The sequence below is a fragment of the Neopelma chrysocephalum genome, unplaced genomic scaffold (assembly GCF_003984885.1).
Source record: "Neopelma chrysocephalum unplaced genomic scaffold, ASM398488v2 Primary Assembly neopelma1_97034, whole genome shotgun sequence".
NCBI lineage: Eukaryota > Metazoa > Chordata > Aves > Passeriformes > Pipridae > Neopelma > Neopelma chrysocephalum.
The window spans coordinates 792,356-806,197 of NW_020925676.1; the positions used below are offsets into that span (position 1 = coordinate 792,356).

Here is a 13,842-nt window from a genome sequence, read left to right on the forward strand (position 1 = left end):
GAAGCAGAGTAAGGTAGTTAAAGAGGGATAGATGAATGCTGAAAAGGAAACAAGGTGTACATATTTATTTGCTTTTAAAAAATTCTTCTGACAACAATTTCTTGAAGTCAACATATAAATATTGATATGCATTTTAGAAGTCATCATTATGTTAACTGTTTACCTGCATTGTTCAGAATGCAAATGTTGCTCTACATTCATTGAATTTTTTTGTTATTGAAATATTACCAGCATGATTACTAAGTGTCAGTGATGGTTTTAAAATGAAATAATCCCTTCTCTGTCAATTTGCAGTGTTCATGTACAGTTTTGTCTTTCCTTTGAATTAACCATTACCAGAGATTGTAACCTCAAAAGGATAATTGTGGGGAAAAAATATAATCACTCTTAAACCAGGAGGTGTTAATTTGTATTTTTTTTTTATTTCTAGAGGTAAATACAGCTCAACTACTGATTCTATGTATTTATTTAACATGTACTTCAGAAGTTGGAAAGCTTTTGTCTTTCATAAAGCATCTTGTAAATTAGCAGTATGTTAGGAAGGCATTAATTCACAGAACCCATCATCACACATTCTGGAAAAAAGATTTTTTGATAGGAGAATTTGCAGGCAGCAGATCATTATGTAACCTTGTATGTATACAGAGGAACTGTAATAATATGTATTAGCATTATAAAGGTATATCCATGAAAAAACCTCAAAGAGTAAGATAATCTAAAAAATAATGCTCCTTTACATCTTCAGGAAAAAATATACAGTGTTCCCAAATGTATACAGTTTGTGTATTCACAGCATGGGTTTTTGATTTCTATCTTGCAGGTTAAAAACAGTAATAGAAGAACTGATGCAAACACAGCAAACCCTTTTGAGCAAAGAGGAACTTGTGTTGGAACTAGAGAAAAAAATAGAGGAGTCCTCTAAAACTTGTGAAAAGAAGTCTGAGTAAGTTGAAATGAACTTTTGAAATATAATAATTTGAGGGAAAAAATATCTATAATGAAATTCTAAGACTTAAATAAGAAATAACCACCTCTAATCTTGTTCTGCTTTTGTGAGTAGCAATTACTGTGAAAAACAATAATAAGTTAATTTCTCATCTCTAAAGTAACCCTTACCTACTCCAGACCCTAAATCATTGAAGAATTGAGCAGCTCCATGAGTTAATATATAATTGTCATGGTTTTGGGATGGCTCAAGAGCTGGACCTTTGGTTAGTATTGTAACTTCAACTTGACGGAAGAAGTTGACTAAGTTCACATTGCCTCTCTGTTTGACAGAATTCCTTGTGTAGTTGTAATTTTGTGAAAGACGTTCAGAATCATGTGCAAGATCTTTCTTATGCAGTAATGTGTTTGGAACTTTTCAGGTTAAGTTCATTCTTCATTGCATTTTCTTTACAAAACTGTAAATGTAAAGAATGTAATATGATACCCTGTAGTACTGCATAACAAATAGCAAGCATGAGGGATTAGTGAATGTTTTATGGCACCATAAATAAAACGTTATTATTAAGAACCATTCTTGGGCAACATCTTTAGGTTCTTCTTCTATCTCTGATTAGAAAAAAATATTCACATCCTTGTTTAAACTGAACTCAATACAACAGATAAAGAAATTTTGTCTGTAATGATATTCTTCTGATTCTTGAGGCAATCAGTCATAACCTTACTAACTTGCTTATCAGTATTACCTTACAGTACCGGTAGTGAATTGGAGTGCAAGTCCTTTGGGTAACCCTTCATTCACTAAAGGTCTTAAGCTCTACCAGGGGAGGTTTAGATTGGATATCAGGAAAAAAATTTTTACTGAGTGAGTAATCAGACATTGGAATGGGCTCCCCAGGGAAGTGGTGAATTCTCCGTCCCTGGAGGTTTTTAAGATGAGATTGGATGTGGCACTTAGTGCCATGGTCTAGTAACCATGGCAGTGTTGGATCAAGGGTTGGACTTGATGATCTCAGAGGTCTTTTCCAACCCGCTTGCTTCTATGATTCTATGCAGTCTTGAAGCTTTTTATGGAAGGAATCTTGTCACACAATATATTGTGTAGTATTTAATTAATATCTAAAATTTTATGTATATGATATGAGGGTTTTAATTACATACTTTCCTGTTCTTTCTTTGGTGAAGTTCACATGTAATCACAGTGTATTTTCCAGTTTTTGGTTCTTGACCTGCCGCCTTTGCTGCACGTTACTTAAAGGATAAACTATATTTGAACTCATCAAGTTTGCTGAGGTGTTTGGCTTTTTCCCCTCAGTATTGTTTTGTTACCAATTATCACGCTCTGAAAATAGTTCAGACCATCCCTGTATTTCTTGCTGTGGGCAGGCTTCTCTGACTGATCCTTTAGCAGATGTTAGCAGTGTTGAGGAGATGATTTTGGTTCAAATTGCACCAGTAACTCTATGTCTTTTTAAAAGGCATGAAATCTTTCTTAGATGCCTAATTGTAAGGTCAAAGTGTCCCTGAAATCATCCTTGTTGTGACTTGTCATTGATCATGTCTTCCTCCAAAAGAACCCATTTTCACCTTTTAAGTGCAGTGCAGAGCGATCAGGATGTTTTTACATGTATTTACTGTCCCCGGAAGATCTTATCCAACTGTTGCACTGGCTTTCATTATGACTGCTGTCATACCACGTGGCACTGTCTTGGTACTATTATCCTGGCACTAATATCCCTTTGCATCTTCAAATGATGATATTACCTTCAACACAGAAAATGTTTTAATTGTATTTCATTTATATATGTATATGTCTAGCATATCATCTGCCCTCCTGACAAGATGGCATGTTGAAAATTTGGTTTTTGATTCAATTTATCTTTTTAACACTTTCTGATGTGTTGCCCTGACTTGCAGGGCTTCTTCACACAAGATCTCACTCTGTGAGGTTGCTAGTAGCTTTTTGCTAGCAACAAGGACTATAAAGTTTGCACTCATGCAAGCCATGGACAAATAATTTTATAGATTCCAATTCCTCATGCATGTGTGGGGTGTGGAGCATTCAGAGCTGGATTTGGGAAAAATAATTAGATTGTAATTCATCTTGCCACCGTTCAGGAAAGAGACTAGTTTGTGACTTTTCTCTTGTTATCCCTGCATCATGATATATTGAAATCATTTTGTGTTTGAGGATGTCAATCTACACAATGTGTGTTCGCCTTGCTGATGATGGAAGACTATTATTTTCACAGGGGGATGTCCTTTTTCTCTCATAATGAGACCCAGATGAAAGAACATTATCTTGAGGATAATGTCAAGATAATTGTTCATTTTCTTGTGTGATGCTTTTAAATGTGTGCAATCTCATGCCAAGTCTCAGTTTCAGATCCTGTAATCATGTCTTCATACATCACACTTATCCTTTTTGCATGAATGATTGTTCTGCTGATAGTGTGGAGTTTGGTTCATTAGTGACTTAGTATAATGCTCATCTATAGGGATATTATTTTTGTCTTTTCCTGCCAATGAGAATTTTATGACAGGTTGTTCCCTTATCACTTGGAAACCTATTTGAATAGTCATTTGACTCAGCACCAGTTTGGGAAAGAAAAATCTCAATATGAATGACTTTTGCCTTTCTTTTTTCAAGAGTAGGCTTGCAAGAGGGTCTGCCTTCCAGCAATTATCCTGAAGATACAGAGTGAAAGGAAACTGTGATTTTTCTTCATATTGTCCTCATTCTACATAGTTCTGGTCCCTTTACGTCCTTAATCTGTTCTTGTAGACTGTGAGAACTCTGCATCTCTTACAGACCACATGTCACTGGGTTCCAGTTGAATGTTTTTAAGGGTGTCTGTATTATACTGTGGATGATTCTTTTAGGCAGCTTCTGTCAATCTTTGGTTTTGGCAGTTCTTTGGGATAATAGAGTCATATAGGTAACTGCAGATGTTCTAAGTGCTTGTCCTTCAGTAATGATTTAATCATGTTTGTCTCGAGGATTCAGGGCTATGAGGGGTATTCAGAGGAGAGCCATAAAAACTAGCAGAAGACAAAAAGTTGTTTTTATCTTCTTATAGAGATCAAATTATTTAGCTTCATTAGAAGACTGTTATAATGCAGTCCAGAAACACTTACAAAGTAGAGGAAACAACAGATATCTCTAACTTGATGCCAGATGAATTTATACTGCATATGAGGTGAATTTAGTAGTGCAAATTATCATTACAACAACTATCTAGAATGCAGTGAATTTCTCATAGCTGGAAATCATTATCTAAAATTTTATTCTCTAAAGGACAGGGAACCCTAGTGTTTATAAATTCAGTCAAAAGTGAATGAAAACAGTAGTTTAATGTATATTTATTACAGTGTGATTTTTGTGATAGTGAAAAGAGAATGGGTGTTTGCTTGCATTGTGTTGTAGCTTTGAAAATTTTCTAGAATTGCTCTATGTGTTTATACCTTTGAATAAAGAATTATGTTGAGGAATTGTCATGCTTCTTTCCCCCAGCTTTTATGAAACAAAATATGTGTCTGTCATAGGTTTACTTGTTCTGAAAAAAGCCAAGGGGGAATTTTTTTCTTTCCCCTGCATTGCTGTAAAAGAAAGATGTTGAACGAGGGAGGGGGAACATTTTTGTCTAGGGTGATTGATCCACAGAAAAGAACTAACCAGCAGATCGTCATTCCAAGCTGATGGCCCTCTGAAGACTGTGGGGAGGGGTGATGAGTTGTTTTTTTTCTCTCCTTGGAAACGGGAGGCACTTCACTTTTGCCTTAACTCAGGCAAAGATGTGTGTTGGAGGGGTCTGAGGTTCACTTTGTTTTTTGGCCTGGTCATCTGGCTGTTTTCTGGCCCCGTTTGCCTCTGTTTTTCCTGCACCATGTTCTACCTCCAGCCCAGATCTTCTCGGATTTCATCGGAGAGGCTTGACACATCTGCAGAGGAACCTTTTTTTGGAGGAGGTGGCCCTTTCCCTCTTCCACTCCTGTGTTTGGCAGTGACTTGTGCTCATCAACAAAGGGGGGGAAATCCCGGCCGCAGCCAGCTGCGGACAACATGAGTTTCATGGGAAGAGCCCCCTTTTTCCCACTTTCCCCTTCCCTTTCTTGGTGTGGGGGGGAAATCTTAATTTTTGGCTTCTCCTGGGCACTGGGGCCCCCCTGTGGTGACTGCCAGAGCCCAACAGCGCCCCCTGCTGACCAACACCCAGCAACTGCTCCTCCAGTGATCCAACAGTCCCCCCTGCCGATCATGGTTAGAATTACACCAAATGGCAGAAAGTAGTGAACTGTTTCCTTTTTGAAGGGGATTTTTGGGTATAGGATTATTGTTTGGTTGCTTTTATGTTCTTTTGTTTTCTGTTAATACACATATATTCTTTAATAAAGCGCTATTATTTTTTCTTTCTCCATACTTCCTCAATTGGAGCCTTGTAATTTTGGATTTAGAATTGTTTAGAGGGAGGAGTTTGGTCTTTCTCATAACTCCTCCTTAGCAAAACGCTTCAGTCTCATTAAACTCAGACAGTATCTTAAATCATGTATTTTTTTAAATTGTTATTTTTCTTTGCAGCATTGTACTCTTGCTGAGCCAAAAGCAAGCACTTGAAGAACTTAAGCAAACAGTTCAGCAATTAAGATGCTCTGAGGCAAAATTTGCAGCCCAGAAAGAACTACTGGAACAAAAGGTTCAAGAGAATGATGGGAAAGAGCCGCCACCTGTAGTGAATTATGAAGAAGATGCAAGATCAGTGACTTCTATGGTATGTTTTACATCTGTTTTACTGAACTGTGTAGCTTTGCTATTCTACTTCAGTCCTGGGATCAGATTATCCAGATACTCACTGGGGTGACTAAAGTGAATGAACTTCACTTTGCATTTGTGGAAACCTGTTTGGACAAACAGTTCAGTTGTGTGGGTTTTCTTATTTTTTAAGTTGCAATAACTTGTAACAATCCATGTCTGTGGTCTTGGATTGGTCTTCTGTACACTTGATGCTTAGATTCTCACTAGACTATTTTATAATCAAAAGTGTTAATCCTTAAATAGATTTAGTAAATGTGACTGAGCAGCTATTGGTAATTTCCTTGGGTGTGTGGAAGAAATATATTCACAGTTGTAGATACAAAATGAACAGTAAAAGCTCACTGCAGAATCACTGCACACATTATGTAATTGAGAAATTAATTTTACGCACTGTAATTACTCTTTGCCTGAACAGAAATGAACACTGGTTTCTTTGCAACTTATTTTCAAATGTTTACATGCTCTCAATAATCAAAAGGAACTTTTTGTGCTCTGAGGAGACCCCATATAATTTTGAAAAGTATCTTACTTTGCTTATATTTTGTGTGACTTCTCAATTGTATGCAGCAATGTGCAGAATTAGTAGGCTACATAAAAAAGCAAACATATACTATCTGTTTACTAAAGGGACAAACAACAGTGTTTGCCTTTGTAGATTAGATTTGAGATGTATGAGATACTTGTGACTTCTTTGAGGTTTAGCCTGGCATTCCTTTTGGTACACAGGGCAATGGGTGTGTGAAGTGATAATGAAATGGTTGTTTTTGAGAGGGATGTTTTTTCCTCTGCAATTTGTGGAACCTAGTTTGGTTCACATTCTACAGTTATCCTTAATTGTCAGCATTCTCTTACTTCCGCTGCTGTTGAATATCTACAAGGCACTATGGGATGGTTGTCGTTTACGCTGGTACAAAACATTATATTTCAAAGCTTGTATGCTTTTCATGACCTAGAACGAGTTGACAAAATGAAGAAAGATGATGAGGGAGAAAAGAAGAATCAGAATAATGGTTGCAAAAGACTAGGAGACTTGGAATCTTTTTTGGGTAGGCTATTTTGTAAGGTATTTAATATATTATCCTGTAGTAGTGCTAGTGAATATTGTCTGTAAGGGTTAGTTGAGGTGATGAGTCTAATCATGAAAATGGTACTCTTCTGCTTCAGTTCAAGATTGCTAAAGTCTGCTTTCTGATATCCAAATCTCTTGTTTCAATGGGTGGGAGAAAATAATCCCATGTGCTGAGTACAGGCCTGCACGTGGCCAGCAGCACAAAGGCATGGAAACTTCATCACTGGTAGCAGCACAGTGAGCTGCCAGGAGCAAGGGCTCCTCACCTGCTCTTCAACTTTATTTTAGTGCCCTGTTCCTTACCATGGCCATCTGTGTCTGCTGTTATACTGCTAATCCATATAGTAAATATTTTTATTTTAGTTTTATTTTTTCCATTTCCTGGCTAGGCTACTGCAGAATAACTAGAGATTACCTTTTATTTGGAATTAGGAATTTCTAGAGTACTTGTCATCATTTCCTTTTTTGTTTTCTTTTTTCCCCCAGAAAATTGGTTTATATGGCAAAGAAGTTATTTGAAACTTCTCAAAAGCTGTTTGCAGCTGCCAAAATGGCACCTGTGGTGCCCTTGGCCTAAGGCTGATGTCACAGAGTGGCTGTTTCTGTGTCCAGGGCAATGTGGCCTCTGGTGGAGGGCAGGGGAACCTGACAATGGAGTCATAGAACCATAGGGTGGTTTGGATTGGAAGGGACCTTAAAGATTGTCTATTTCCACCCCCCTTGCCATGGGCAGCGACACCTTCCACTAAAGCAGGATGCTCAAAATCCCATCCAGCCTGGCCTTTCCCAGAAGGAAATGGTCATGGTTCACTGCAGCCTACACTGGATCCTGTACATCCTACTGCTTACACTGTTTTTTTCCCTTTAGGACTTGCAGGTGCTCCTGCACTCCTGTACCAGCTTTTAGAGTGGAAATAGGCAGGAGCTTAACCTACCTGATCATATTGGTATTGGCCTTGCCTTCTGAGGGGGGTTGAGTTGGTCATAAAATGACTCCATGCCTGCAATGTTGGAGAAGCCCTTACATCTGGATGCTGGCCCATCGCAGTAGAAATGCTGAAAGGAGGTGTAGACTCTGAGGCGTTCTGCCCTTGTACAGCCTTTTCCCCAACTGGTCCCCCCAATAAGCCAGAAGTAGTCACACTCTTGTCTCTGCACACAAGGAGACCACTGCTGTTACCCTGCAGCACAGGAGGGAGTATTAAGGTGGTGTTTAGTGGCCACTGTCAGTACCAGGGCTGTCTCCTTTCTCACAGCCCCTGCCAAATGCTGTATTCCCAGCAAAGCAAGACTCTGCTCAGGTGCTGGAACATCTCCTCTTTCAGTTTACTAGTGTTCTCCCTTGTCATATTACTACCTACCACTTCCAAAAATCACTCTCCATCGCTTTTAGAAGCTCCTTTTAAGAGCTGAAGGGCTGCAGTGAAATCTTCCTGAAGCCTTCTCTTTTCCAGGCTGAACAACTCCAACTCTCACAGCTTGTTGTCGTAGGAGAGGTGCTCAAGCCCTGTGATCAACTTAGTGGCTCTCCTCTGGACTTGTTGCAGCAGGTCCATGCCTTTCTTGTGTTGAGGATCTCAGACCTGGGCACAATACTCCAGGAGAGTGACCCACCCTTCAGATCCACATCTCTCCAACTTGGAGATAAGGATGTCTTGTGGGATCATGCTGGAGGCCTTACAGAAGTCTGGGTAGATGACATGAGTTGGGACTCACTCTTTCCTTGTTTGCTGCTGCAGTCAGTCCATCATGGGAGGCCACCAGATTGGCCAGGCATGATTTGCCCTTAGTATGAGTGAAGTGTGGGAATATGACTGACTTAAATGCTGGGTGATTCCCCTTGAGTAAGTTTTCTTTAACTGTTGAGCTTATATTCTGTGTGAGTAAAAGTGACTAAAAAGAGAGAGATACAACTGCAGTGTAAATTAAACTTTTTTTCCAAATTGCTATGCCTTGAGAGGGCAGTCTTGACTATGTCTCAAGATGAAAACGTAATACACTGATGGGCTGTTTGTATAAATAAATATCCTGGTGATTTTTATTATGGGATTTTTTTTTTATTTTTACTAAAACTCTTTAAAATTATAGAGCTGCTAAATGCTCAGAAATGAAATATTCTTGCTGCTGATGGCTCATCCTGGTGTCATTCCAGAGAATCATTGTCTCTTCAGCTATAAATTTGTTTAGGTTTCTCCTCTTTATGTGAGAGCAGTTCATCTAAATGTTGCTCTGATACTATAATTGATTGTGGTTATTTATTCCTCTTCAGAAATTAATTGTAAATACTTTCTTAAGAATTACAAAGTCATAATTGGCTTCTGTTGTCATCATCCATATGAAGTAAATTTTCATGTCCTCAGTCACAAGTGAGGGTTTTTTGTAATTTAAAATTAAAAATAGGATATGCAAAACAATTTTGTAAAATTTCATATTTCTAAGTATTTATATGGTATCATATAAATATAGCCAATTTCATGGTGTAATAATTCTCAAATTGTTTTGTTTTCCATATCTTACATTAGGTAGCTTTATAATAGAATACTAACAATGAAATTCTGAAATGCTGTTAGGTGTGTCACTATAGGCCATGTAATGTTACATGTGTGTTATAACTTAGTTTTCTTTTTCTTTTTTTGCCTCTATAGGATGTTTCATGTTCTGCTTATGTCTTCAGTATGTTTTGGTGTTGTCGATATATTTTGTTTTTTGTAGAATGTTAGCTGTGTGTTGTAGGGAAAAAGAAAATTGCTGAATGAATCTATTTTGTTCAATCATGATATCATAGCCAGGAGTTTAAAAAAAATCTATTCATGCTTATTCCTGAACATTATATTAAACAATTTTGTTATTGTATGTGGAAAAATGAAAACATACATATGTTTCTAGCAGTTATACCTTTCTACTGAGCTATCCATGAAAGACAGAGATAATTATAATGCTGAAGGTACTAGAAGTTTAAAATCATGTCTTTGAACCCCTTACAGTTATGCAGTTATACTACACACTGTGTTAATGGGAGAATCATAGTTTACATTTTCTTCTGTACTTATGTTTAAGTATTGGAGATAGGTACTTAGAAAAAGCTGGTTATTCCTTGTAAACAGATATATTTTGCCAAAAATGTAGTAGTATCCAAACTGTTACATATCATTAACCAGTAATTAGAAGCTACTTGAGCTAATTTTTAAATGTTTAGATGTTCAGTCAGTGGATGTATGACTTGTCATTTTTTCTAAGAGACATATGGTATTTTTGCTGTTAATATGATCAACAAAGCGTGGCAGTAGTCCATGGCAATTAAAGTGAAGAAAACAACAGCAACAAAATGTTGTATGTCTAATGATCAGATTAGAAATAAAAATATAATTAATTTTTTGAATATTGCAGTGCCAGCTAAACATTTACTCAGGTAATTAAGTACAATTATGATGATTTGCATTTCACGGTCGGGCTTTAAAATTACAGCATCAGTATTGCCTTGGAAATTGCTACAGAATAGGAAGTCTTCAGGGAGTGCTTAAGCCATGCAATGGATTTAGTTAATTTAAAATAGTAATTAATCTTGTTTGGTAATAATATAGTGAAATCTGTGTGCCACTCTTATTCTCCTTTTTCTTTAAATGGTAAAACCAAATTTTATAAAGACACATTATTTTTAAGAATATGTATTTAAAATTATATGTGTTCTCACTATAGAAATGCTTCATGTAGATTTATTTTGTGCACTGCAGCACATACTGGAACATTTGATAAAACTGAGACTTGGTATGTGAGCTTTGCAATACTTGAAAGACTTGTCAGTAGGTGGAGCTCAGTGCCAGAAGACTAGTAACTACTGAATAATCCAAATCTTGTAGCATAATTACTCAAATATAAATGTTCACTTCACATCTGATTGCTTCTACTGTTTGTCATTCCTTTCTAAAAGGCTTCAGAGATCTTATTCTTAGTGATTGCTGTAAAAGTAAGATAAGCCCGCTTTTGGTAAAGATCGTGGTAATTAAAAAATTAGTTCTCAGTCATTATAGAAGAAAAATATTAAATGCATGAAGCAGAGCTGAAGTGCTACTTTTGTTGTTTGTAAATCATTCTACCTAATGTGAACGTTTTATCTTTCCATTTCACTTTCTAGAATCCATGATTCCTAATAATGTGATCAACAAACCAATAGTCAGTCTTCCTTTGGAGGTTTGGGTTTGAGGTGAATGTTTTCAGGACTCTCACTAAAATTGTAATTGACAAATTTAATCCATTGGTATGTTTTGAATTTTTAACAGTCAGTTACATAGATATGAACGGGTATTTACAGGAGTTGGCTGTCTGATTGAAGATGCTTCATTACATACATTTTCGATGATGGGTGATAAGATCCTGAAACATAATCAGCTGAGAGATGTACCTACACTCTTGGGCGTCTCCTTTTCCCATGCTGTCTGAGATTATATAGGAACTTTATTTTCAAACAGTTGCAGGAAAATGATTGCCTTCTATGCCAGCCCATTGCAGCAATAGCAGAAAGTTTAACAGTAGAGATAAGTTTGTCATTTTTCTTTCTGATTCAGAAGAATGGAGGCATTCTTATGCTTTGTAATGCATTGCCAAACATCTTCCTTTTCTATCCATGTAAGTAGTTCTCTACTGACTTGAGGCTCATTTATATAAAACTAAGATTATATTAGAGTATGGTAGGAAAGGCCTTTACAGTTATTTGAGTTATATATTTATAAACCTTGTACACTTCCACTATGCTATTCCAAGATTTTAACTGTCTTGTCAATAGAAACAGGGCCAAAGTTAGTCTGTGCAGCACTGGTATCCTTACCCTTTTTTTTATTTCAGTCTCAGCAGAGGAAAGGATGCTAGTGCAGTCATGTTGTAGAAATTTTGCCTATTAATTCATAGAGGACTTGGAAATAAACAGTTTTATTTGTTGGATGCCTGGACAGTGATCTTTGTTTTAGGCCACTTTCCAAGCTTGCTGTCTGGGACCTGTGTTTCTGGCTTACAACCAGAATTTGACATGGAACAAAAATGCCCCAAATGTCAGATGCTTCTGGGAAGTGTGAAGGATGAATTCTATTCCCCTTTCTCTCACAGTGAGTATGTTCTAGCTTTTGTTTCTTCTTTTTGGAAATCTGATTTGTCAGATGGACATACATCAGAGGAAGAATAATACAAAAGGAGACCATAATGTAACAGACAGATAAAACCAGTCATACCTTGTCCCCTGTGGGTATTACTGGCTGGTCCAGAATTTATAAGATGAGAAGTCAGTGGGGCTGTCAAGCCTCTTTCCAGTGAACATGCCTAGAAACTTCTGAAAGAAAAGATTAGACTAAGGTCACACACTAAGGGTCAGAAATTAGGTATTTCTTAAGGTTAGCAAAAAGTGTTTAACCTAGTCTCAGGGAAAGGCAAAATTAGAAGTGTGAACAAACTTTGTGAGGAATTCATAGAAACAAAACTCTTAGAATATTTGAAGTGCAGAATTAGTTTACCCTCTCAGTATGAAGACGAGTAATAAATACTTGAGATAAGTACATATACCTCTCTTGAACTGGCAAAGGTATTGCAAGAGCTTTCATTTTTATCTTGAGGAAGAAGGTTTCACCATAGTAGTGTTGCAGCACTGCATACGCACTGGGGATTTGTTATTTCAGTCAAAATCTTCCCTGTGGATTAGGAAAGCTTCACTCAGAAGTTTCCCTTTGAGCACAAATCACATACTGGTGTCCAGCGTATGTTTCAGTATGTGTGGGAATGTTTCTCTGTGTGCTGGGAGGAAAGTAGTAACTCTCTTCCGGAATTACCATTATTGGCTTCTTGCATCTTTTTCATAGTGTTGGGACTGAATTAGTGGGATTATTAATTCCTCATAGCCTCTAGGCAGCACACAGGAAGTAATGTGATAGAATTTGGCTGCTTTAAATCACCTCTCTGCTTTTCTCTCTTTCTTTTTAAGTGGCTGATTAAAAATACCATTGTTCTTAAAGACAATTATTATGCTTCTAAAAATCCTAAAATCTACTATAAAATAATCTTTGGAATTACGATTTATGGTTTTAATCTACTGCCACTGGTAGTTTATTGCCGGATTTGAAGTATATGATTTTATGGTCTGCTATGTGGCTTCTGCTTCTTTTCAGCTGTGTAGGGAAGTTCTTGTCAGCTGCAATCCAAGAAACCAGAGTGGCAATCCAGTTTTTGGACCACTGTTTATGAGTTACAGACCCAACCATTTTTGTTCTCCTTTTTGTTTTTTACTGTTGATGATTTTTAACAGTGGGGTAAATGAAATAGCATGTTACAGATATTGCAGATTTTTTTTTTCCTGGGTCATCCTGCAGTAAGATATATGTGAAACATTTCTGGTCATTTTGGATTCCGGGTGCCAGAACATCAACACTAATGCCATTTTTAGATTGCCTAAGGTATCCTGCCTGACATGAAGCTGTGACTCATGTCTGCCAGTCCCATGCAGATGTCTTGGATAACCTTTTTGAAAAAGAAAAATACAGCTTTTTTCTTCTCAAGCTCTTTTGTGGTAATACCCAAAGCTGTGGCTGTGTATTGGAGGGTTTTGGTCCACTTCAGGTGCTTGCTGCTTTTGTGTGGTTGATCTGTTCAGTCTGTAAGGATTTATAGGTATAACTTGTAAATTAGCACTGTTTATAGGGATAGTTGTATCTACAATTTGATATTGACATTGAAGTGTCTCAGGAACACTATGGTAATGAAATGTGGCTTTATAATATGTGATAAAAACTAGAGAGAGGAAAAAGGTTTTTCAACCAAGTTGACAAGTATTTTCTCAGTTATTTTCTTCAACGTACGTTTTAAGAAGTTGGTGCACTGAGTCATATGTAACTATAATAATAAACTGTAGAAATTGTTCTTTTTTTGGGGTATGCAGAAGAAGTTTCTTCTGTAACAGAGGAAACTGATTTTGATTTGAAGAGCAGCTTGAGGATGCTTAATAAGTACTCTCAACTTTGAGAAGAGACTGCTTGTTGGA

At 37.1% G+C, this 13,842-nt stretch overlaps 1 protein-coding gene across 5 annotated transcripts in view; it reads left to right on the forward strand.

Annotated features, from left to right (window-relative positions):
• Positions 1-13,842, forward strand: part of FER (FER tyrosine kinase) — a 159,917-nt gene that overhangs the window by 47,603 nt on the left and 98,472 nt on the right. For all 5 annotated transcript variants that reach the window (XM_027671091.1, XM_027671093.1, XM_027671095.1 and 2 more), the window contains exons 9-10: positions 821-943; positions 5,525-5,714. In XM_027671091.1, coding sequence (XP_027526892.1) covers positions 821-943; positions 5,525-5,714 — 313 coding nt within the window. The remainder of the gene's footprint in view (positions 1-820; positions 944-5,524; positions 5,715-13,842) is intronic.